General features: G+C 39.8%; 1 protein-coding gene across 1 annotated transcript in view; it reads left to right on the forward strand.

The window, feature by feature from the left end:
• CUBN (cubilin) overlaps positions 1 to 27,007 on the forward strand; it is a 269,760-nt gene that overhangs the window by 169,197 nt on the left and 73,556 nt on the right. The window contains exons 40-51 of the mRNA XM_022580595.3: positions 4,842 to 5,039; positions 8,106 to 8,252; positions 10,749 to 10,939; positions 11,101 to 11,284; positions 15,630 to 15,804; positions 16,996 to 17,174; positions 18,331 to 18,540; positions 19,207 to 19,347; positions 20,037 to 20,218; positions 23,060 to 23,231; positions 24,335 to 24,541; positions 26,322 to 26,471. Of these exons, the coding sequence (XP_022436303.2) occupies positions 4,842 to 5,039; positions 8,106 to 8,252; positions 10,749 to 10,939; positions 11,101 to 11,284; positions 15,630 to 15,804; positions 16,996 to 17,174; positions 18,331 to 18,540; positions 19,207 to 19,347; positions 20,037 to 20,218; positions 23,060 to 23,231; positions 24,335 to 24,541; positions 26,322 to 26,471 (2,136 nt within the window). The remainder of the gene's footprint in view (positions 1 to 4,841; positions 5,040 to 8,105; positions 8,253 to 10,748; positions 10,940 to 11,100; positions 11,285 to 15,629; positions 15,805 to 16,995; positions 17,175 to 18,330; positions 18,541 to 19,206; positions 19,348 to 20,036; positions 20,219 to 23,059; positions 23,232 to 24,334; positions 24,542 to 26,321; positions 26,472 to 27,007) is intronic.

Genomic DNA, 27,007 nt, shown 5'->3' on the forward strand with positions numbered 1-27,007 from the left:
TTTTATGTCCACCAATCTCGAGTTACAGAAGAAATGACTCATGCAAAACATTATATCAATAAGTATATTGTAGTACTCAAAAAAAAGTTCTCTTCTCATACATATATTCCATAACTATGTGATTGAAGTGGATGAGTGAATATAGTATAGTATCATAAATCTCATTTCTCTTAATGAAAAACAAGCAAAGGAAAAAATAAAAGGATAAGAAAATTTTATAGTTTACTAGTTACCTAGTTGGTGTAAATGGTTATCTCATGATCATAGCACATTCTGACACTTTCATTAAAGTGAAAAAAAAGCTTACTGTTTTAAATTGTATTAATATATTGAACACTGTAACATTAGCATTCCTTATGCGAACATACATAAAATTTAATTCAACCAATATTTATAGAGGGTTTATTATAGACATGCTGAGGTAAGTGTATACCAACTAAGAAAGGAAACCAAGATATAATCTCTACTCTCCAAGAGTTCAAAAGTAATTGGCAAAGATAAAGCACTCAGTTAAATAATGATATAGTAACTAAATGATTAAATGACAAAGCAAAAAGCAGTCAAAGGAAAATAAGCCTAATGTGGACTAGGGTCATGTGAAGGAAATTCAACATGGCAAGTTGGAAAATATTAGCTTATCAGTCAGGACATATTTGGTTATGCTGCAGTAACAAATAATTCCAAACTCTGAATAGCTGAGAAACACAAGGCTTCTTACTTGTTCATGTTACCCTCTTGGGTTAACTGGGTGTTGGATCTGACATTGTTTGGGACGTTACCTGTGATCATGGCAAGAGGAAAGAGAGCCCTGGCATGCTTCAGTCTTAAAGTGTTCAGCTTAAAAGTGATACATGTCATTTTAATTATGATTCATAAACCAGAACTGGTCAAATGGCCTCACCCAACCGCAGAAGTATTAGGAAATGCGATTTCACCGTATGTTTGGACGTGAGGAAAAATGGAATATTTGACAGACAGCACTAACAGCTTATAGTTAGTATGATAACTGCTTTTTATAAATTCAAGATAAGAAATATTTTATGTAAAGGAAAATCTTAACATTTGAAGATACTGGATAATATTCGGATCTTATACTTTGAAATTGCTTTTACTTTATTTTATTTTTAAACTTGTACAGCCTATATAGTAATAGGATAAAGTAATTAGGACCTAGTCCTATAAATTTTACATTCATTTCTTGGTGGCCCTAGCAAGATTCAAACATGTATTGTATAAGAGTCATAAACTTCTGGAATGGTGGAGTAAAGGCCTCTGAAAATCTATTCTTGCAGAAAAACAATGAGAACACTGGCAAAAAAATTTTAAATCAACTTTTGAGAACTCTGGAAATTAATTAAAAATTGCAATGATCTAAAGAGTGTTTATTCAAGAAAAATGGTTCAGTCTGAGTGACAGTAGACAACTTTCTGGCATCTTAATTTTCCCTATTCCCATCTCTCTCCCTGTCCTAGCTTTGCAGTAACCTCACAATAGCCTCACAGCCACGTTAGCCATGAAAACCAGCAGCCTAACAGCCACTGGAAGGGGTGGAGTAGATCTGGAACTCCAGAAATAATCCTGTCGCTAAGGAATTGCTATTATTTAACCTGTCTGGCAGCTTCCTAGAAAAGCTCCATTCTCAGGACTTGTCTTCAACTGACCTGACTCAGTGTGCTCTGTGCAGAAGCCCTATCTCTGGGGTGTTTTTTAGAAATCGTCAGTGGCAAGTTATTTAACATCACAACTGCATGTGGCAGTGATTCCCGTTACAGCTAATAAGAGGCTGACCAAAAATGTAAAAAGAAAAACTGGGGAATGATATATCCATAGGGGACTTTGAAAAGTTTTGACGTATTTCTGGGAACATAGAAGACTCCACTCAGGTGCAGGGCTATAAACATGCCCAACATGAGACTCGAGAAGGCCCCAGTCTCTCACCTCTGTAGGATCTTGAGGCTCTGTGAAAGTAGAAAGTGAATTCTAGGGCAGAGTTATAAACTGTCTTCTAGAGTCATATAGGCATATCCCAATACACACACACACACGCACGCACACACACACACACAGTCACTCAGAAAAGTGAGAGAATTATTGGTTCAAGACATTTAAAAGGAATCTCTATTTAATCAGTTGTTGATCACTAACCTGAACACAGACGTTCAATGGCTACACACAGCAATTAACAGACGTTACAGAATTAGGACACAACAGCCACTGAGCAAAGAGCAGTGACAGCAAACTTTGGGGGAGGGGTTGATTTCCAGAGTTGAGTTGCCACATTACATTGTTTAAAATGTCTGGTTTTCAACAAAAACTTATGAGACACATGAAGAAATAGGAAAGTATGGCCTATGCAGAGGAATATAAGCAATCCATAGAAACTGTCTTGGAGAAAGCCAACATGTCAGACGTACTTAACAAAGACTTTAAATAAGCTATTGTCAATATGTCAAAGAACTAAAAGAAATCATGTTTAAAGATTTAAAGAAGAGTATGGGAATGATGTCTCACCACATAGAGGATATCAATAAAGTGATAGATATTTTTGAAAGAAAAAGCAACCAACTAGAAATTTTGGAGTTGAAATTCACTGGGTGGGCTCAATGACAGATCTGAGCAGGCAGAAGAAAGAATCCCTGAATTTGAATGTAGGTCCTTTAGGATTATCCTGTTGAGGAAAAGAAAGAAGAAAATTATACAGAGCTTCAGAAACTATCATTTATACCAACATATGTATGCATAATGAGAGTCCCAGGTAAAGAAAGAGGGAAAGGGAAAAAAGAATACTTGAAGAAACAATGTCTGTACACATCCCAAATTTGATGAAAAATATTAATCTACACATCCAAGAATCCCCAAAATTCCAGGTAGGATAAACTCAGTGAGATCTGTACCTAGACATACTGCTGTCAAACTATCAAAGCTAAAGAAAAGGGGTTATCTTGAAAGCACGAAGAGAAAATCACTTATCTTGTAAAAACAATACTCAACAGGGTTAGCATCTCATTTCTCATCAGAAACCATGAAGGTCAGAGCAGTGGGATGACATGGTCAATGTGCTGAAGTAAAAAAACTGTTGATCAAGAATTCTATAGCCAGAAAATGTATCCTCCAAACTAAGTAGAAATTAAAACATTCCCAGATAAATGAAAACTGAGAGAATTCATTGCAAGCAGACCTATGCTACAGGAAATGCTAAAGGGGGACTTTCAGAATGAAATGAAATGACCCTAGCATGTCTTTACTGCTAGACAGTAGGTAGTGAAGACAGCTACATATATAAATATAAAGGCAGTATAAATGTATTTTCATCTGTAGCTCTTTTCTTCTGCTATCTGATTAAAGATAGCTGCATAAGGCAATAATAATAAACTATGCTGATGGTCTTATAATGTTTAAATATATAATTTTATGACAATAATAGCATAAAAGATGGGGGTGGGTGGGAATGGAGTTATATTATAGCCAAGTTTTGTATACTATTAAAATTAAGTTAATATTAATCCAAACTACATTGTCTTTGCTTAAGACGTTAATTGTAATCCTCTGAACAACCACACAGAAAAAACTCAAAAATATACAGTTAAATAAATAACAAATGAATTAAAGTGATATACTAGAAAATATGTATTTAACACTAGGACGGCTATAATCAGTAAGACAGACAATAACAATTATTGACAAAGATGTGGAGAATCTGGGACCCTTGTACCTTGCTAGTGGAAATGTAAAATCCTACAGCCACTTTGGAAAACAGTTTAGCAGTTCCTCAAAGATTGAAACACAGGGTTACCATACAATCCAGCAATTCCACTCCTAGTTATATACCTAAGAAAATTGAAAACATATGTCCACACAAAAATTTAGACACGAATGTTCATAGAAACATTATTCATAAATAGTGAAAAAGAGGAAAGAACCCAAATGTCAAACAGCTGATGAATGAAAAAACTAAACGTGGTATATCCGTACAGTGGAATACTATTCAGCCTTAAGATGAAGGAAGTATTGATACATATGCTAGAATACAGATGAACCTTAGAATATCACGCTAAGGGAATGAAGCCAGTCACAAGAGGCCACATAGAGTACGATTATATTTATATAAGATGTCTTAAATAGGCAAATCCACAGAGACAGAAAGTAGGCTAGTGGTTTCCATAGACTTGCGGAGTAGAGAACAGAGAATCAGTGGTAAAGAGTATCCAGTTTCTTTCAGGGTGGTGAAAATGTGCTCTAAGATTAGGTAGCAGTGACGATTGCAGAACTTGGTGAATATACTAAAAACCACTGAACTATGTAAAAGGGTAAATTTTATGGTGAGTGAATAATAACTCAACAAAACTTATTTAAAAAGCAAACAACAACAACCCAAAAAAGGCTGTTGTTATTATAAGCTCACAAACTTTTTTGAATGCTTCACTTCACCAAATTGAAAATTTTTTCAAAATTGCCTAATATAAATTGCATGATGAATAGCTATGCTAAAAAAAGGTGAAGACTAAAGCACACTGGAAACATGAACAAAGTTCTACCTTGGTAACGATAATAATAGGGTCTTCCATATGGACTTACTTCATGCTTGACAAATAATAGGCACTCATTAATAATTGGGTTAAGTGGTAAAACTATGGTGAAAAAAGTAGAATACAGTGTGTTTTTCTTCAAAAAATTATGGAAATCACAGCTGTCTGAATCAGTGGATTTAATAAAATATGTATAAATTTCTTTGAGAAAATTGTTTTAATTGGTTGTTTCAGTATAGAACTGTGGCTTTCAAGTGAAATGCTACCTTCTTTTCTGCCAGAGGTATTTCAGCGATGTTGCTTTTCATTCTGCAGGTGCTTGTGGTGGGTTCCTGCAGACAGGAGATGCTCCAGTCTTTCTTTACTCCCCAGGCTGGCCTGAAAGCTACAGTAATGGCGCTGACTGTATGTGGCTTATCCAGGCTCCTGATTCTACTGTGGAACTCAACATCCTTTCCCTGGACATTGAATCTCATAGTACATGCAGCTATGATAAACTTGTGATAAGAGACGGTGAGAAACGTTTAAAAAACAAGATAAAACAAAAAACTACCAAGTTTCAACCCTGACACACATTTAGTTACATTCAATTATAATCATACTTGTTTACTGCTTCCATCCATTTGCATGGAAATGCACAGGTATTATGGTCAGTGAAAGCATGAGATACTAGAATTGGCCGCCATTTCTGCAGAACATTAGGAAAGCATTCAATTGCCTGGAGCAAAATAATCCGCACACTATGTTAGGGAGAGCATTACATTCCCAAGAGGAAACACTCCCTGTGGTTTAAGTAGGAAATTATAAATGAGTTTCCAGGTTGTGCTGCTTTCTCGTTGAAAGGCTATGGAAATAAATCTTGATATTTTATACCTATGGCTTTAAGATCCAAGTGTGAAAAGTATTTAAAATTGCAATGTATTCAAGTTTCTACTGTGTACTGAATCTCTGGGTGGAATGGGTAGAATTAAGGGCTAATATTTTTTCACCTTTTCCTCTGTACCCAGGTGTGGTATTGCTATGCGATGAGCGAGGGATATAAATAATGCTTCAATGCCAGGTGCACAGAATTGTGCTTCACGATTTGCATGGAACAGAGGAGAATAGGGAGGCCATATCCTCCAGTCAGTGTCTCTTACAGTGAGGTCCCCATACCAGCAGCATCAGCATCACCTGGGAACTTGTCAGAGATGCAAATTCTATGCCCCACCCCAGACCAACTAAACTAGAAACTTGGATGGGTCCTAGATCTGTCTCCGGTTAAGGTTAAGATCAGGGTGAGGAGAGTAAGGCAGGATTGGACAAAGTACAGAGTCAGATCCTATCTTTATTTAAAATTTTAATATTTTGTTCATTTTACATTAAATTTCAATTTTTGAAATATTGTACTGAAATATTTTTATCTTGATTTCTGAGGTCTCGGGCACCTCCTTAAGTTTTACCCCCGATGTGACGTGCTCCCTTCGCCTGACCCGGGTCCCTGCCTCCCGGTGGTAGAGTCTCTGAAGCTGGGGACCCACTGCCCTGCATGACACATATTGCAACCCCAGTGCCTGCCTAGACAGCAGGTGACATCTAGTAAGGTGTTAAACTGGAGGACAGAATCAAAGGGCAGCTACTAGGAGTGCAGGTTCGGTGTTATGGCTCTTATTTTCCAAGAGATATGAGAAGCATAGAGTTTTCTATGAACTTCTCAGTTTGTTAAATTTTGGCGATTGATGAAAAAAGCTTCAGAGCATTTTTTTTTTTTTTTTTGGACCAAAGCATGTGTTTGATTTTGGCCCACTGGTGGCTAATGTGCATTTTCATGTCCGCCTTATCCCCTTAACCCTAGACCCCCACTAAGTATAGTAGAAAAATCAAATGGCAGAGGTGCTTTACTTTCCTTCTGTAGGAGCTGGGCAGTAAGTGCAGACTCAAGTCAGTCATACAAACGTGATCAGATGGTAAACCATAACGTTCCCCCTTTTTCCTATCAACTCTGCTATCAGCACATTGCCCAGAAGAACTATCATCTTTCCTCTTTTTTTTCTTTCTTTAGGAAAGAAACGAAAATCAGTAGACCCAACTCAGTCTCATTGAGAGATAAAATATACACATGTGAAATAAGTAACAACATATAATAAGCTTCAAAGCTTTGTGATGCAGTTACTTAGAGAATAAGTCAACAGATTTGGGATGAAATGTGTAGCAAAATAGCATAATGAAGATAAGAATGCAAAAGGAGTCACAGATAAATTTTTGAATGATAAAAAATGCAAAAGTTTCCAGAGGTCAGAACCCCTTTCCAAGCATCGTGTATTTATAGCTGTGCTACTACATTTGATAACTTGTTTTCTAAACTAGTTAATAATGAGTAAGTTTTAGGTTGTGGTCAATGTCAAAAAAGAATCATTTTGCTAGTTGAGTGAAAGGACAAATTTCCTCATGTCTCATATTCTATTTTTGTCTTTTTTTAAGTTTCAAATTAATTAATTCTCTGCCTTAGGGAAAAAACAACATATTTTCCCAGCCAAGGAATCTAAGTCCTTGCTCCATTCAGGCTTTGACTGAGACAGTTGTTCTGATCAAAATTTATAATCAAGAGAAAAGCCAAAGGAAAAAGGGGCTTAGGGGGTTACCCAGCTCTCATTGATGTCTCTGGAGGTGCACATTTGCCAGCACTATCTTTTTTCATCCTCCACACGTGGAGAGAAGTGTGTTCTTATAATGGCAAAAGAAACAATGAACAACAAAATAATGAAAAGAAAAAAGAAAATCCCTCTGAAGGTGAAGGCAGATTTCGGGGCAAATGACCTTATAACATTAGCATCGGATCTGGGGCTGAAGAATCAAACCTTTTTTTTTTTTTTTTTTTTTTAGACACTTGACCTTCAGCAGTCAGAATAGTTTAGGTCAGAATCTACTGCACATGTCAGCACTGGTCCTCAGCTACTTCCCAGTCTCACGTCCTCTCATTTTGAGTTTTCGTTCCAGGAAGAACGGTCAGCCAGTTTTTGAAAGGCAGTGGGAACTGGCAAAGAAGTTGTTATTGAAAAGGTTAAAGAAAAAGACAGGCGGCACCGTTACAAACTGGAGCCACAATGATGTAACCCCTGGAATGTCCCTTATTTGGTAATCCTGCTGCCTCCTAGGAATGGGGGTGTTTTGAGAATAATGTGTGAGGCACTTTGGCTGGGTTGCAATGATGGTGGAGGATACTCTTTTTTAAACAGTTTTATTGGAGTTTAGTTGATTTACAGTGTTGTGTTAGTTTCAGGTGTGCAGCAAAGTGCATCAGTTATACGTATGCCTGTGTCCACTCTGTTTTAGGTTCTTTTCCATATAGGTCATTACAGAGTGTTGAGCAGAATTCCCTGTGTCTACGGCAGGTCCTTATTAGGTATCTACTTTATATAGAGTAGTGTGTCTATGTCCAGCCCAATCTCCCAGTTTATCCCTCTGCAACCCCGTTCCTCCCTGGTAACCATAAGTTTGTTTTCTATATCTGTGACTCTATTTCTGTTTTGTTAATAAGTTGTGGAGGAGACTCTTAAGACGTCATATTTTCACACTGACATTTCCTCTCTTTGGTCGTAGGAGACAACAGCATGGCCCAGGAGCTAGCAGTTCTCTGTGGCAGAGACATCCCTGGGCCCATCCGGTCTACTGGAGAGCACATGGTGATCCACTTCACCTCGGACTTCAGTGTAACCAGGGCGGGCTTTAATGCATCGTTTCACAAGAGTAATATGTTCTCATGGTTCTAATTCATTTCATCTCATCTTCCTCTTGCTCTCTCCCTAACACACGCTGCTCATGTTTCAATGCCAGGACACAGGTTCTAAGTCAGAGCGCACAGGTCTCTGCCCAACCTCTGGGGGTTATGCTGATGTCAGGTATTAAGTCTTAAAAAAAAAAAAAAGAAAGAAACTGGCCACATTTGTGAATGGTCCCCCATCTTCAGTTCTTTGGGCAGGGCATCTTCCCTCCACGGTAGGCACAAGAGAAAGATGTTTAAAACAAAATTTCAGCCTAGCGGATGGCTGGAACCAGAAGACAGTACATACCCATAACACATCAAAGAAGCAGTAAGTCAGAGTTATCTTCAACCTAAGAAATAACCAACGTAATGTAGGAGGTATTGTCATAAACCCCTTGGTTGAAATGATTCATTTAAAGGTTGGCAGGAAGAGTTTGTTTGCTCTTGAAATATGAATTTGGTGAGTCTGACAATGTGCATCATATATGGCAGGCTGTCGTGTGGAGTATGATTGAGACTTTCAAAACTTGACAATATGTGAAGTCCAAACAATCATTTTCAACCCACACTGGATTAAAGTTAAAAAGTAGCCCACAGAATGTGACATTTCTAAAGTCTCTCATATTTTTAACTGAAAAACCTAATTTTAAAGTAGATTATCAATCTAGACATGAAAAACGAATGTTTTCTCCAGGATTATGTATGCCTTTTATAGAGTAGGGACCAATTGAAGATAAACGGTCGTCCTCACAGTCAAGGGGGGGCAGCTACAGAGTGGTTTAGGAGAATGGGCTTGGGAATTAGACAGACCTAAGGTAAATTTCCACCTCTGCGTTTTAACGGGCCGTGTGAGCTCCCTGCCCTCACTCACTGATGCTCTGGTCGGTCCCTGACAGCTGGCAAATAAGCGTCTACTGCATCGCTGCCTTCTCAGCTCGAACTTCTCCCTCTCTGTCACGTGGCTCGTGGACATGTGCGTGACAGCTCGCGCTGTATGAGTTAACATGTGGGAAACTAACTCTTGCCTCCCACCATTTATTACCTCCCCCAGCCCCAGACTTGTTCATTCCACATTCTTCTCGATTTTAGGAAGTGGAAAGTACATTCTTCCAGCTATTTAAGCCAGGAAGCTTGCATCACCGTTGATTCTTCTTTTCTGGCTCCATCAATCCCATTCATCAACAAACCACAATGGTCCCACCCTCGCAGTATATCCAGAGTCCAACCACTTCTCCCCATTTCTACTGCTCTGCCACCCTAGTCCAGGCGTCTGTCAACCCTCCTTGGACTCAAGAAGTCACCCCCGTCCTGGACCTCTTGCTTCTGCTTTGCCCTGCCCTTCCTTAGAGTTTAAGTATTGCAGACAGAGTGAGTCTTTAAAATGTTAAGTCAGATCATGCCATTCTGATGCTGAAAATGCTTCAATGTGTTCCTCTTCTTACTCAGAATAAGCCCTTGCAGTGTCCTGCACGACCTACCGGGCTAACCATTTTGATCTCTCATTTGGCCTCATGCATTCTGACTTCTGTGATGCACCACTAACACAGCAGCCTTCACGCCAGCTGTTTTCTGGACTGCAGTGCTCTTCTCTCAAACAGTCTTATGTCTTGATTCCCCGTCTCTCTTTTTCTTTTTTTAATTTATTTTATGGAAGTATAGTTGATTTACAATATTGTGTTAATTTCTGCTGTACAGCAAAGTGACTCAGTTATACATAGACATACACTCTTTTTCATATTCTTTTCCATTATGGTTTATCACAGGACATTGAATATAGTTCCCAGTGTTATACAGAAGGACCTTGTTGTTTATCTGTTTTATATATAGTAGTTTGTATCTGCTAACCCCAAACTCCAAATTTATCCCTACCCGCCCCCTGCCCCCACCTTTCCCCTTTGGTAACCATAGGTTTGTTCTCTTTGTGAGTCTGTTTCTGTTTCATAGGCAGGTTCATTTGTGACGTATTTGAGATTCCACATAAACATGATAAATGGGATTTGTCTTTCTCTGTCTGACTTACTTCACTTAGGATGCGATCCCCCATTTCAATCAGGTCTCTGCTTGGATATGACTGCAGTAACGTGGCCTTCGCTAAGTGCCTCAGGCAGTATAGATCCTTTTCCCTCTCCCCGTTCATCTTTCTTTGTAGAACTTATCACCACCTCACATATTAATTATGTAGGTGTTTGTTGTACGTCTGACTCCTCTACAAAGTAAGCTTCATGAAAGTTAAGGGATTTGTCTCCACTGCTTACTTCTACATCCGTATCTTAGAAACAAAAACAAAATGAGTACGGAGGAGCCTGTGCTCCATCCAAGCTTGTTGCGCTAATTGTTTCCAACATTTTTTGGTCCCGAGTGAGTTTCAAACCACATTTCTATTGCCTATACTTTGAAAATTCTCAAGACAAACAGAAAAAGTATCAAAATCCGGTTGTGAGTGTTATTTAAATGTGCTGTCTTTGTTTCTTCCTGGGAAGGTTGTGGTGGATACTTGCATGCAGACAGAGGGATTATCACGTCACCCAGGTATGCAGAGACCTACACTCCCAACCTCAACTGCTCTTGGCATGTCCAGGTTCAGAGTGGTCTGACCATCGCTGTACACTTTGAGCAGCCCTTCCAGATTCCAAATAGAGACTCTTCTTGCAGCCAGGGGGATTACTTGGTGGTAGGTGTTGTTTGCAGCTTTTTCTAACTACTTTCTCTACACACTTCATTCAGAAAACAAAATGATGATGTTTCCCCTCCTGGGCTATAAACTGATAGAACTTGTATACCTCATCTTTATCAGTATGAAGGAAATTGTGCAATTTTAATTTGTCTTTCCAGCTAAAAAATGGACCTGATATCTCTTCTCCACCCTTGGGACCCCATGGAGGAAATGGGCGTTTTTGTGGCAGTCGACCTTCGTCCACTCTGTTCACCTCAGATAATCAAATGTTTGTTCAGTTCATTTCTGATAATAGTAATGAAGGACGAGGATTTAAAATCACATATGAGGCAAAGAGTTTAGGTAAGTATTTTCACTGAGAATAATGTCTGTACTTTTTCTGCAATTGCTTGGCCTTTTTTGTTTAAATAGATTTGAGAAAAAAATATGTAAAGTTTTTTTCTGAACTAACAATAATAATGTTAATAAGAGTAGCTACCTATTATCAAGCACTTACTTTATGCTTGATACATTTGATATCTCATCACGACTACATTTTCTTCATTGTGCCCATTCTTCAGATAAGCAAGTTGAGGCTTAGATTGTTCCAAGGCCACATATCAAGAGAATGAACAAAGTGAACTTCTCCATGAGTATAAATTGAGCTGATCTTAATGATCCCCTGAAATTCCTTAGACTTTTCCATTATGCAATGTCTAATTATGTTACATACAGTTATAGAAACATTATAAGAATGATAATTACATTGTTTTGTAATCATCTGTGTACTTCTTTTTAAATGAACGTATAATCCTCTGATTCTATTGTTACCCATTTAATTATATATTACAGTAATGATCTTTACTTAATTACCTTGTCTTAATCATACTTGATTGTAATTACATTTAATTCTACTGTAATGATTTGATTTTTGTGACATTTATTTTTAGATAATGTTTAATTGCATAAATAAGTAAACAAGCATAGCCTCAAAAAAGGGAAGGAGTGGTGTCTGTAAAGAGTAAGTCTTCGTCCCCTTAAAATTAGATAATTTGGATTTCAGGATAACCCTATGACCTCAATGACAGATTCCTGGACATATTTCAAAATCTGTATCAATCCAACTGAGCCACATATGTTTTATCGCACATTCTCCAAAATATGATATGAGAATTGAAAATGTCAGCAGAATGTCTTCATTTGAAGAGAGGAGAGGAAGTACATCTCCACCAACTGACACAGAAAATCATCTAATGCCTCGTGTAGATTCCATGACTACAGGGAATGTCCTTTCACCACTTCCCAGACCACAGAGCTCTGGCGCTTAGAAGGAGCCTTTACCAGTACAGCTTTGTGACCCCAGTACCGCTGCCTTATAGGTAGCGAGTTTCTCATCCTTCCCCATCTCCATTCTGAGCTTTGCTGCTGAGTTGTGAATGGGCAGGATTTCACCTGGTCCTGAGCCTTTAGAGAGCCTTATAGATTTGCAAACACTGTAACTCGTTGCTTTTTTGACCCTCTGTTCATCAAGAACGGTATGGCCATTACCGTCTCCCCATCTTTCTGCCTCAATATTAGACTTAAAAGTCTTTTGATTTCAAAACCTGTTGCGATATGATCACTCTTTGTTTCTCTCAACTTTCTGATTCAACCATTTCCTATAACTACAGTCAGTTCTACTTCCCCATCTATCTTTCCAGCACACCAACTTCTTTGCCACTTCAGTTTCTCAGCTTTTAACACATGTTATTCAGTGAACAACTTGTGGCATCGAATTAGCCTTGTCCTACACCATCGTTCTCCAAGGACACTCCTTCAGTACGGTTGATTGAGAGTTCTGTGTCCCTGTGCTCCATGCTTTTATTCTCACTGGACTGATTGACATTCTAATTAATTAATTGAACATTTACAAAGGGCTTCACACTGTGCAAACTACCAAGTCTGTTGGGGAGTTCAGTGCAGAGGGGGAGACATACAAGCAAAGGCACAGGTAGGACACGGTACGATGAGGCTAGAAGGAGGGGCTGTCGGGAGCTATGGGTGGGAGAAGGCTCCCAGAGGAAGGAAACTGACAGAGATTTGCCAGTCAGTGAAGAGAGGAGGTGACAACATATCAAGTCTCGATGGCTGTGCGATAACAAGGCATTTCCGTGAATTTGAAAGAGTTCACAACTGCTGGAGAAGAGAGTCAAAAGGAGCTAAACATCATGGTGGTGAAGCAGGCAGGAATCATGAGGGCGGCACCAAAAGGAGTTAAGATGTTCACTGGAAGGCAGTGGGGGCCCTTGGAAGGTTTTAATCCAAAACACAAATGGCACTATCAGATCAGAAACACCTGTGTGGCAGTGGTACTGAAAACACATGGAGGGGGAGAGACGAAGGTGGAGAGAGCCGGTGAAAGAGTAATTCAGGGAGGAATTATTAGGTCCTGGACAAAGGCAATGGCAATAAGCATGCAGAAGACAAGGGATATTGAGAGAGATTATAAATACGGAATTGAGCGGATTTGGATGTGGGACAGGAGGGTGCCATAGGTGACCCCCAGGTTTCTGGCTGGTGGATCCATTTATCCCACAAACATTTATTAAGAACTTGCCGTGTGACAGACACTATGCTAGGCCCCGGGGATATAGCAGTAAACGAATAAAATCCATGTCCCCATGGAGCTTAATTTCAGTGTTAAAATGCAGATGAGAAATAAGAGATGCAGCGTGTCATATGGCAACAAGTATTAAGGAGAAAACGAGGTGGTCAGTAAGAAGAGGGTCACGCAGTTGTATACGGACTTCTGGGCGGCGGCTAGGTAGTAAGGGCAGTCTGGGACATGCTCGGTTTGAAATCTCTGAATGATGTCCCCTCGGGATGTCCAATAGACCCCTGCACTGGACCAGGAGTCTGGAGGTCAGAACAGGGATCTGGGCTGAATCTTGAAATACGGGAACTGTTAGAAGACTGGTTGCAGTTTAAGTCACGAGGGTGGATGACCTTAGCCAGGAAATTATTTATACTGAGAAGATGAAGGGCCTGCAGGGGGATTCCTGGGGACCTCCAGCAATGCCAGGAAAGGCCTGGAAAGAGGCACCCAAGGACCAGAGGAGAAATGGTGAGAGGGATGAAAGGAGGAGGAGAAGAGCTAATGTCCAGGAAGCTCAGGGGCAACAATGTAGAGAAGGAAGGTGTGGTCAACACGTTAACTGCTGTGGATACAGAATAATGATTTCAAACATCTTTGGGTAAAGTGACTGTAGGGTGATGGGGGACCAGGAAAAGAGTGCTTTCAGAGGGTTGACGAGTGAAGGGGGAAGGAGGACGTAAAGAAAGTGGCTGTAAATTACTTGAGCTCGTGATATGTGGAAAGGTAAAAGTATCACGGAGGAGAGAGGGGGGAGGGAAAGGAGAGAGAGAGAGAGAGAGAGGGAGAGAATGAGATTAAAAGCACAGGATAAATGGAGGGATTAAATAGAGCAGGGTCCCTAAAGAGACAGAATGGATTGGGAGACCAACCCCGAGATACATGAAGGCAGCGTACAGGGAGAAATAAAGGAGGGTAGAGATGTAGATGAATTTTTAAGGATGGTAACAAATAAGGGGTAAAAAATTGAGGGACTTCTCATCTGACTTCTCCTTTCTAAAAGAGGACTCAGAGTAGCATGCTGAGATGACAGAGGGAACGGGGAGGACGAAGGGTTTGGGGAGTCGAGTTGGTTTTATACAGCTGTTGTCATCTATCTGAGGAAATGGGAGGATGGCTTAGCAGTGTCGAGAGCGGAGAACGTGCATGTGTTGTGGCATCAATTTCCACGAATGGTTTGAATGGAACACAACCACCGAATTAGGGTTTTGCAAGGAGCATCTGAAGGAAAGACCAGGAGCAAGGGAGTTAAAGGCAGTCAAAGGAGCTCAACGTCTAGGGTTTCAGAGATGAAGGAGTTCTAGGTAATGGCACAACTCAGGATGTGCCCTTAAGTGGCTGAATGATGTTGGAAACAAATGTCAATAGAATTTAGCAGATTCAGTATCTGTGAGGCTAAGTTATTGAACAGGTTAACTCCATTGGCATTGTAAGTACCCAGATTGTTCTTACGTGGTTTGTTTGCTGAGATTGCCAAAAAAAATGTTTATTGATAAAAGGAAAGTATTTTTACTTAACACTTTGGGCTTTTTAAAAAAGTATTAAAAGCTCATTATCTTCTCAAAAAAACTGGCTCATAAAATTTCTTATACCATTCATCTCTTGCTCTTCAGATGCACCTAAATCCCAAAGAAACATAAGGAGTGAATGTCCACAGAGTTGTACAAAATGTATATCTGCTTAGTCTTTTAAACATCAGTCTATTGACCTGAATGGTCAGGGGGCAGTTAAAGTGCTGGTGCCTTTACATGCTTATCAAAGTGGTGGGTATATCGTTATGCTTCCATGATGTGCTACTGCACGCACCATGCACCATAATCTTTTGGTTGGCTTTAGGAAGGAGTGAAATTTCCAATGAGAACATATGGTTTGGCGAGTTAAAAAGTGATACATGTGATAGCTCCCTTGATAGCAAATTCAGAATGTATTTGCTTTAAAAAGAAAAGGAGGATAATTCCAGATGAAAGGAAATTAAGATTGGAGGTACAGATAAAGAGACCTTTAAAAATGGAGGTGGCAGTCGCCTGCATCCTCTGTCTCCAGATGGTAGGTTGATTTAACTGTGTTTCCTGACAGCCTGTGGGGGCAATATCTACATCCACGATGCGGATTCTGCTGGATACGTAACCTCCCCCAACCACCCCAGCAATTATCCACAGCACGCTGACTGCAGCTGGCTCATAGCTGCTCCTCCGGGGAAGCTCATAAGGCTGCAGTTTGAAGATCAATTCAATGTCGAAGTAACACCCAAGTAGGTCACCTCCGTTTAATTTTCCTCCTACCCAGAGTTAGTATTTTTCAGCTGTCACATCTCAGAACAATTTCCTTCTTCTTCGCTCAGCAGCATATACGGCAAAGGAAATCTAGGGACGGGGAAGGGAAATGCTTAACACCTGGAGCTTGAAAACCTTGCCTGCCGGACACTCACCCATCAGCTGAGCAGATGGTGTAAACAGACACTGTCCCTCCTGACCCTGTGCACATCCTCCGAGAGACACGGAGGGTGGCTGTCTGAGATTTATATTATCCGCTCTTCCTCCCACAGGAAAAAGAGAGTGTCTCTGGTAGACGAATATTTATTCGGCCAGCCCCATACTCAGTGTCATAAATGATAAAGTATCTGTTTAACAAATAGAAATTTGTGACACCCGGGGTCACCAGTGTCAGAAACAGGACGAAAGCAAGGACAATACGATTTCCCAATCTCTGTTTAGTAAGAATCTTTAAAGATTACAAACCAGAGGGTTTGTCTGACTATGTTGAACACAGATGGAATAACTACCTAGATTGAAAAAAATCTGTATCTTTCTCTTTATTTAACAAACGTGTGTACATCCACATGAATGCGTGCAGGGTGCAAAGCTTAGGTATGAGAGCTTTTGCTTTCCAGTTCTGGACTCCTGATATAATGCCACTCTCCCCTCACTGAGCATTAATTGGCTGGTTGACTTTCTCAAGAAATACTGGGTAAATACTTGTCCCCTTTTAGGGACACGGAAAATTCCAGCTGAGATTCTCCCTTAGCCCCGGTTACATAGCTATCAAGAGAGAGTTCACCTTTGTCATGTGAAATGTGTCATAACATCGTGTGAAACAAAATCCTTGTGTTTTGACATTCCTAGGGGTTGATTCGAGAGTGATCTTTACATTTCTAAGACCGACAGAATATGGAAGGCGAGTACATATTCTTCATTGTGGTACATGTAAAACCTGTCTTTTTCAGCTACAAACTGGAGTGTGTAATTCAGAAAAATATCATATGGCATTTTGAAGTGACACACCACCGACACTGACTCTGTCATAGTGTCTACGCTGTGTTGTGTACATAGCGCTACAGAAATGACGATTTAATAATGCCCTTGGAGAAAGTGAAATCTTTATTATCAAAATATGTCAAAGCCATAGACTTTGCAAACTAAACAGAATTTTCTTTCCACTGTAGCTGTACGTCCAGTTACCTTGAGTTGCGAGACGGTGCTGATTCAAATGCACCGATGCTTTCCAAGTTCTGTGGAGCTTCTCTGCCCGCCAGTCAGTTGTCCTCAGGAGAGCTGATGTATTTGAGATTCCGGTCTGACAGCAGCCCCACTCACGTGGGATTCAAGGCCAAGTATTCCATAGGTAACAACATTTTTATATTCAATAAGAAAGTAGTGACAGAATAATTGCATTAAAACTTTTGAAATGATCATGCCATTTTTAAAGAAGCCTTTCTATCTGCCTAATTTTCACAGTTATTTTAATGATAGAAATAAGTTAGGAATGTGAATGTTTAAAACCACAAAGTCATTTATCAATTTTAATTTTTACTTTAATTTCCATTTAAAAATACTCTTTTTAGTAAACTTGAATATTTTGTATTTTTCCCTAACTTGTTAGTGAAAAACGTATCCAGTTAAATTCTTGTTTCTTCCTCTTGTCGTGAAATATGTACAATATTAAAATGTAAAACTCTTTAGTAATCAAATAACTATTTTTAGAACAGTGACTTTGACCTCCTCAACATTAATAGATAATTGAGATGTTGTTTCCCCTAAGTGTCTAGCGCCAGGTCATTCATTCAACGTTTTGATTTCCTTCCTTTAAAAAATGAGTAATAAATAATGCATTCTGAAGATTCACTACAATATGGTCACAATTACATAGAATTTAGTATCTGTTGGGTCTGAACACTAACCAAACATATTTAATGCGTTCAAAACTTGAAAAGCCTAGTTGTAACAATATTTAACCTACACCATGGGTCATTTTATAGCCTGAGGCAAATTGTATATAATTCAATCTCCCACATCCAGCTGATAAGAAATAATTGGATAGTAATTTTCAAGGCCCTGAGATACCCATTACTACAGTAACCCGTTTATTTGATAAACCAGAAATGGTAGGCATGACTAATCGACCACAGCATTGTTTTTAGCTGAGCTAGGACTTAGTCTACAGAATCACTAACACAGGGTACTAGGCAGGCCCTTATCAATCTCTCAGTTAGTTCTGGAATGAAACCTACTTGCAGCTAATAGCTCTTACATAGTGTCCCAAGAGAATTCATGAGCCGTTACAGAATATGCCATTCAACATCTTTCCATCTTCCCTTTCCCATTATTAGATTGGACTTGTGGTATCATTTCTCTGTACACCAATAGCAGATTTCATTTCATACCTTTTCAGTATTTTTAAAACTTCAGTTCATGTTCACTTGGCACCTAAAAGCTTTTAAATGTGCTGGTTGAATTAAAAAAAAGAAAACCTGTGATAGAATATTGCTCTTTTTCTGCAGCCGAGTGTGGAGGAAGGGTGACAGGGCAAAGTGGAGTCATTGAAAGCAGCGGGTACCCAACGCTTCCGTATGCAGACGACTTGTTCTGTGAGTGGCATCTCCAGGGACCCTCGGGACATTATCTCACCATCCGCTTTGAAGGCTTTAGCCTTCAGGATTCATCTGGCTGTGAACGAGACTTCGTGGAGATCTGGGAAAACCACACGTCTGGTCAGTGAGATATGTCTGCTGTCTTTTGGGGTTATCTATTTTCACAGGTTACTCACTCAGCCTCTGAAATTTCCTCACTTCCAAGTAAGGCAAGACTTTTTTTTTTTTTTTTTTTTTGCGGAGAAGTGCAGATCAGTCAGCTCTGGACAGTGCCAGGTTTTCTCTCCCTCAGTTCTTAGCCCTGAAACAGTGGTGCCCAAAGCCCTGGTGTCATTAAATAGCCTATCCTGAGACCACACTGAGAGAGCACTGTGTCTGGAAGGCATCCTCTTCCAGGGAGACCTTCCAGGGCCATGCTCAGATGTTTGAGGGGCATCCTGTAAGGTAAGGAGGGAAACGGTAACATACCCTGGAAATATTATGAGGCGGATGCTTGTCACTCTGTCGCCTTGGACCACTTCACTGACCACATGGGCAGCCTTCCTCGTTGTGCTGCTGCCCTCGGCTCTGATTGGTTGCTGTTTTTGTTACACTTCCTCATATACTTGAATATATTGATTTTTATTCATGTTTGACCTGCTTCTCTTGCCAGAGGTCACCATTTCTTCCTGGCCAGGGTCTTATCTATTATTATTTTTTTCTTCGTACATGCAGAATTTCTCAAGTAGAGGTGAAATGAAATCAATCACCTGGACATATAAATACTTAATTATTTGACTCTCACAGGTAATCTATTGGGCAGATACTGTGGAAACACCATTCCTGACAGCATAGATACTTCTGGCAATGTTGCTTTGGTCAGGTTTGTCACAGACGGCTCTCTCACTGCCTCAGGATTCAGACTACGGTTTGACTCCAGCGTGGAAGGTATGTTCTTTGATTCATTTTATATATATATATATATATATAATTGAGCACCTACATTGGATAGACAGTCCTCTTAGGCACTGGTGTGACAATAACTAAACAAAGACACCGTGACCCTTGTCTTCCTGGGCCTTACTAGTTTAGCGGAGAGGCAGACATTAATCAAATAGTCACACCAATAGATGAAAAATCACAACTGCAATCAGTGTTACAAAGGAACGGATCTAATGCTGTGAGGGGTGTCAGGAGGTGAGAGCCGCGTTCCTCATCTTAAGAAAGCCAGTCTGTTGGTGCTCGAGTCACTCAGAATTTGCATTCCAAATTCCCTGACAAGCTCGGGTGAAATAAAGATCTTGTCTTGAAAAAACTGGATGATGACTTTAGCCCTCTGATTTTCCTGACTCTGACGATTACTGCACTTACTGGACTCTCATATTTCTTGGGCCATGATGACAAAAGGCTGCCAGTGAACTACCGTCTATGGAAGCAGAGGTTAAATATTGAATATCAGAGATAGTCCTTGTGTACATACAGTGATAAATAAGAGCACTGATTTTGTCTAGTGGGACAATAAAAAAAAAATGCTTTACTTTTGAGAACATTCCTTATAGGATTGGATTGGAAGTTTTCTTAGGTTTTTGGGTTTTGTTTTCTTCTCTCTCTTTCTTTCCCCCCCCCCCCGCCTTCAGCATGTGGTGGGGATCTCCAGGGCCCTGCTGGGACCTTCACTTCTCCTAACTACCTGAACCCCAATCCTCATGGCTGGATGTGTGAATGGAGAATCACTGTGCAGGAAGGACAGCGGGTGACCCTCACTTTTGACAACCTGAGGCTAGAAGACCATCCATTCTGCAGCAGTGAGCATGTGACAGTAAGTGTCCCCTGCTGTTAGGAATATTATAGTCCGTTGTTTAAGGAGTTTATTGACCCATAAATCACAGTCAGAAAACTAGGTCAGGAATATTCCCCTCCGTGCAACTGTATCTCACACAAATTCTAAGTATTTTAGGTAGAACAAAGTCACAATAAATGTTTGCCATAATTTTTATAAAAGCTGTTTTAAGAGACTGTTAGTTGTCTCAACCTCTACCAGGGTCATAGGCAGGATAAATTTTCAAGCAAATGATCATTACACATGGAAAAACCTGCGTAAACCGAAAAGTTAAGCCTATGGTTGGGACCAGAGTCACAGGACAAGCCACCACCAAAGGTTGTAAGCAGATGGGTGGTCCTGCATAATTACCATTCTCTGCTGGTTGTGCCGAGTGACCCCTCTGGAAGACCAAGGTCGACTGTCTTCCAGGTTGCCGAGCCCATGCTTTGAGATCATACCCTCAGTATAATCTCAAATACTATATTTGAGTATAATATTATATTTAAGTATAAGTATAATACCCTTAGTATTCTTAGCTTCCCTTAGCAAAAGAAAGCTAATGAAATCCGTGAGTGGTAACTGTGAACGACAGATACACGTATGTTTATACTGTATTAACTGTAGACGAATATTAGTATATTCTCCACCCAACTTGCCCTTTCTGCAGTCTTTGTTATCTCAGTAAATAACTGTTCCAAACTTCTGGTTGCTCAGGTCCAAAGCCTTGATGTCTGTTTTGGAGTTCTTTCTTTCACATCCTTAAACTGTACCCATAAGCAAGCTCGCTCGGCTAGATCTTTGCAAGAGATCCAGAATCTAACTACTTCTCACTACATCCACTGCGACCGCCATCACCACTCATTTAGATTTATTTTAATAACTTCCAACTGGTCTCCACTTCCACCCTTGTCTCTCTGCATCTCGACACAGCAGCCAGTGTGATGGGTTTAAACCTAAATCAGACCATGAGGCTTTCCTTGAAAAGCCTCTAATGGCTTCTTTTCTCACTCAGAGGGAAGTCCCACATCTTCACAATGCCCCAACTGGACTTACATTATCTGCTGCCCCTTCCTTCTTCTACCCATGTGTCTTATCTCAAACCCCCCTCCTCTTTTGCTCACTAGGACCCAACCACACTGATCTCTTTTCTGTTCCTTGACTGACTACCCTAAGATGCACCCACAAGCACTTCCCATGTCCGGTTGCCTCTGTCAATGGGATAAAGGCCATTGATCATGGTTTTGCACATATTCCATTAGCCTTTTAGTTGTGGATAATCCGTTTTGATTCTGGCAGTGTGTTGCCCATTCCTGTTTTTAGAATTATTGAAATACTTGTCACTTTCTGTTTCCTTATGCATTACTTCATGGTTTGGAATCAGAGGGATAATTTGAATCCCAATTTTATTACTACTGGCTCTTTGAATTTTGGCAAATTGCATAATCGTTCTGAATTCTAGTGTCTTAATCTGGAAAACAGGGGTAATATATGTCTGAGAGGTTGTTTTGCTAATTGGATAAGGTAATCCCAGTGGGTTATTAGCAGAGTCTGGCGTTTTGTCCATGCTCAGTAAATGATAGGAAGCTCTGTGTCCTGTCCTATGAGCCGGAAGTCACTTTAAACCAGAAGCCCCCGAAGAACAAAATTTAATGATCAATTACAGTAAATAAAAAAGCGTACAGCTTTTGTTATGGAATACATTATCCTTGTCCGTAGCTCTTAGTGTCATACTCTGCCTCATTATTTCTAATCGTAAGCCATTCGAGGCCTTTTTAGAAACAGGGCTATCACTCGCTCAATCTATTATTGTTTACTTACTTCTGGATCTTTCTTGAGCTGTGCTAAAGTATTCCCTTGGTTTTGTAAAGAAGCGGAATAACATTTTGCCAATTATCATAGCTATGTGCATAACTGGAGTTGTTTGATATTTTGGAGTCCACAATACTCTAATCCATTTTAAAAAATTCAAACCAGAAAGAAAATTGAAGCTTTGAATGCATGACTAATTAGGAAAGAACTATTATATTGAGATTGATTTTTAAAATTACTTGGGTGGGAGGGAAGTCCAAGAGGGAGGGGATATATGTATACATATAGCTGATTCACTTCATTGTACGGCAGAAACTAACACATTGTAAAACAATTATACTCCAATAAAAAAATGGCATTTAAAAATATTTGAGTTCTTGGGCTTCCCTGGTGGCGCAGTGGTTGAGAGTCCACCTGCCGATGCAGGGGACAGGGGTCCGTGCCCCGGTCTGGGAGGATCCCACATGCCACGGAGCAGCTGGGCCCGTGAGCCATGGCCGCTGGGCCTGCGCGTCCGGAGCCTGTGCTCCGCAGCGGGAGGGGCCACAACAGTGAGAGGCCCGCGTACCGAAAAAAAAAAAAAAAAAATTGAGTTCTTCTATACTTCAGATCATCAGAGATTAACATTTAAGCCTTCTTTCCAAATATCAAAGGTCCTGATGGATTGTTAAACAAAATTGTTCCCCAGTGAACTCTGTGAACTAAGATGTGAGCGTGTTGGCATAGCTTCTTTACATTTTGATGACAGTTTCCAGTTGCAAAGAGCACAGCGGTTTTTCACTTGTCACCACATGGCAGGAGGGCATGACTGCAATACTTCCATTTTAGTGCAATGACCCTGAGGCCACAAAATGTGCTCCAGGTAACATGGTGGCTTGTGGCACTGGGCTAAGTGCCCATACTGTTAAGTAATTCATTTTAGCACAGAGTTTTCTTAGAAGGAATTGTGTCTGGTCTGGGAACGTAACCTCCTAGGAAATACTCAGTCAGATGGACTGTGTCTAAAGGTTAAACTATTTTTTCCGACAGGTATTTAATGGCATTAGAAGTAACTCACCCCAGCTAGAGAAACTGTGTAGCAGCATGAATGGTACCAATGAGATCAAATCTTCGGGAAATACAATGAAGGTTGTTTATTTCACTGATGGATCCAGGCCATATGGAGGCTTCTCTGCCTCCTATACGTCCAGTGAAGACGCAGGTAATAGAGGATGTTACAAATACACCTGTGTTATCGTCTGCGCTGCAGGTGTCCCACAGCTACTGCCGACAGCAGTGGAGCCATGAATGTCCCCTTTAGAGATCAAAGTCACACCTCGGATCTTCCACAAAAGACAAACATAACCAGATAGAAAACCCAACCACAAAACCCCCAAAACAGAAGACAGAAACCTCTAGTTTTGGAAAGAAAACTGCTGTTGTGAATTAGAAAATTTAGAAAATGCTGTTAGAAGAGCTTCTAGCTCAGTTCCATGCAGTGTCGCCATAATAGTTGGTTGCCAGTCCCGCAGCCCTTGGGCAACTCTTTTATCCTGGAAGAGGATAACTACCTCTTGAGGGGCAGCTTACTCCCGGAGAGTAAGTAAAGTAATTGAAGACACACGGATTTTATTGTTTCTTAGGCATCCATCCATCCTTATACAGATTTCCAGCGTACGTGACTGAGGGGTTCACATACGATACAGAGCGTTTAAAATTAGCAAGATGTGGCCTTTCTATTGTAAATATCCTCCTACTTTCTGGATTGTTGTTATTATCTAAGAGCTTTAGAATTTAGGAAGAGTGGAACTGAATATTTTTTTAAGACCTTTAAGTTATTTCATTGATACAGGGAGCATTCGTTCCCTATTAAAAAGGAGCCAATTCATTGGAATGCCAATGTTATATTATCTGTTTTATCCAATTAAATTCTCGGGTCAGGTGGAAGATTGCCAAACAATAGCCATCGGGACCACCATTATATTTAGATATTGCTCTAAATTAAATGTTAATGAACAACAGGCTCACATTAGGAGATACTGACACATAGCCAAACCCCACCCACCTAATCTACATCTTCAGGAAAATAAAGAAGCTGCTTATTTTTGTACATCTTTCTTTCTAAATCCACAGAAACCACTTCTGTAGGCGGCATGAGGAGGCAGCCCCCCACCCACAGCCCTGACCTGACTTCATCTAGAGAAACAAATCAAAGCAATAAGAAGCTGCTGTGGTTGCTGTAGTTATTTTTTTCTGTCTTCTTTGTATCTTCTGCTATGGCATGGATCTGACAACTACTTTCTCTGTTGCCTTCTGTTTTCTTAGTGTGTGGTGGGTCCCTTACAAATTCCGCTGTGGGAAACTTTACTTCTCCTGGCTACGATGGAGTCAGTAATTACTCAAGAAACCTAAACTGCGAATGGACGCTCAGCAATCCACACCAGGGAAACTCCTCCATTTACATTCATTTTGAGGATTTTTACCTAGAAAGTCACCAGGACTGTCAGTTTGATGTCCTTGAGTTCCGAGTGGGTGAGTCCAATCAAGGAGCACGTTCTCCCATTCACCTGCAGCCTTCTTATGGCTGGAGGCCACCAGCAATGAAGGGAGACAAAGGGCTGTAAATGTATGTATTGTATATAAGATCCAGAAGAACATTGTTCAGACAAAGCCATCATTCTGCACGTGCCCAGCTGGGGACAACATGCCCTATAAACAAGGAATGAGATGGATCAGTGTTTTCAACTAGACCCTATGTCTCAGTTGATGTGACATTTACCCAGGAGAGGTTCTGGTTTGTCTTTGCTCTGTTAATGAGTTCAAGTGGTCCCTTCAACTCTCATCTACTCAAAACTTCTTTCTTCAGAGACTAGAACGTAACATGGTCAGAATGTGTGCTGGTGGTTTCCTGAATTTATAGGATTCACAGAAGAGGCCGTGGAATTCTCCTTAGGCCTTAGAAGTCTAAAGAAACTTCGCAATGCATTAAACGGAAAAGCACATAGAAGCTGGTTAGGAAATTATCCCCAAAGCAGTCAAGTTTGTCTTTGTTTTCATAATAGAAATGGATTGAGCTATACCTGGTAAACTATAATCATCTTAAGAATTTTTTAAAAATCTGCATTCATGGCTGATAAATCCATTTTAGTTCTTTTCTATAGTGGAAGCACAAGTTATCTATTGAATTGTCCCCAGTGTTACATTGGCACTCTTTTCCCCCTAAAGAAAAAAAAAAAGAGGGAGAAAAGTAACAGTATATCAACATATCAGCTATGCTGTCTAAGGCTCACTGGGTTCCATGTTATTGCAAAATTTAAAGAAAAGGAGGCTGAACGCTAATGCAGTTTGCTGGTGACAATGTACTGGGGCAACTGTAGAAATTGATGCTGGCTTTGGGAACATGGAGGGCAGAAAGAGAATTTGATAAAGTTTATGGTCACAGACCAACTGCCTCAGCAGAAGAATCATCTGGCCTCTTGGAGGTAGATGAACCTAGAAAAGGCTTATGAGGGAAATGGAAGTTGTAGTTTGAGAATGTTCTGCATGGGATTCTGATAAATCCTCAGCCCCTCTGCTTAGTTCAAAACCACTGGCTTATAGAATCAAACAGAGCAGCTATCTATCAAATTTCATTCAGTTAAATGCAATCTCTCGATTCCCTCATTTTAGAGACAGTTAGAATACTATATTTTGTTGACTTTTAAGGTCAGTGATGTTGTCTGACAGACTAAACAGTGAGGAGATAAGTGTGAGCAGTAAATGATCATCAAATTACTGGGAAAATAATATTCACAAAAATAGCTCCAAATCTGATAGTTCTTAGCTTGAGTATGGAATATCCCATTCATTTTAGTTGATTAAATACAGTGAAGAAATTATTAAAATTTTAGGTAATTATCACTTTTATCTTGCTGATGTATTTTGTCACTATTAGTATTGTGTTTTTTACTCCTTAAAAAAAAAAAAAAGCACAGCCAAAAGTTTTTTTTAAAGTTTTTTAACAGTTGTGTCTCTGTTTAGATATGCTAAACAATAATTATGAAAACATGAATTGGAACAAAATGACACCTATGATAGAGAAAGAGGCCCATACCAAAAAAAGCATTCTTTTTTACCCATTGGAGGCACTCTTTCCTTTGTAGTTGAGAAAGATAGAAAGGAGGTTTGTGAAATGTCTGCTATTAAACCAGAATTTAAATGTGCATCAATGTAATAGCTTAAATTTTTTTTTATTATTTTTTCCTACTGAATTCATTGGATATATTTTTCAAAAGATATATATATGGTGACACTGGTGTGTTATTCTGCTCAGGTAATGCTGATGGGCTTCCAATATGGAGACTTTGTGGAGCTTCAGAACCTAGCATGCCACTGGTTATACCTTATCCTCAGGTATGGATACACTTTGTCACCAATGAACATGTAGAACATGTTGGATTCCATGCACAGTATTCCTTTACAGGTAAGACTTATGATAAGCTCTCCAACTCTGGCAATAACATAATACATAAATTTTTTAATGACATTTTCCATAAAGATCTCACATATATTTTGTTAGATGTATTTCTAGGTTTATTTATTGGTTTTGTTGGCAGTGTCAATGAGGCATTTTTAATTATACTTTCTAGCTGGTTGTTGCCTATATCTAGGAATTTTTAAATTTTAATACATCAAACTTTAGCCCACAGATCTTGCTAGACTCTTATTAGTTTTAGTATTTTGTCTGTAAATTACCTGTGGTTTTTCTGTGTAAACAGTCATATCTTCTGCAAATTGATAGCAATTGTTCTCTTTCAATCCCAATTCTTGATTTCTTTTTCTTGTCTTATTTCACTAGCTAAGGCCACCATCATAATGTCAAATGCAAGGGATGACAGCATCTTGTTTCTGACCTTAATGTGAATGCCTGTAACATTTCATTGTTAAATATACTGGCTTCTCGTAGGTTTTCAATAAATACTCCTTATCACATTAAAGGAAGTCTCTTCAATTCATGGT

This window comes from Delphinapterus leucas, chromosome 2 (assembly GCF_059928025.1).
Source record: "Delphinapterus leucas isolate spDelLeu-1000000601 "Yukka" chromosome 2, BTC_Dleu_Yukka2, whole genome shotgun sequence".
NCBI lineage: Eukaryota > Metazoa > Chordata > Mammalia > Artiodactyla > Monodontidae > Delphinapterus > Delphinapterus leucas.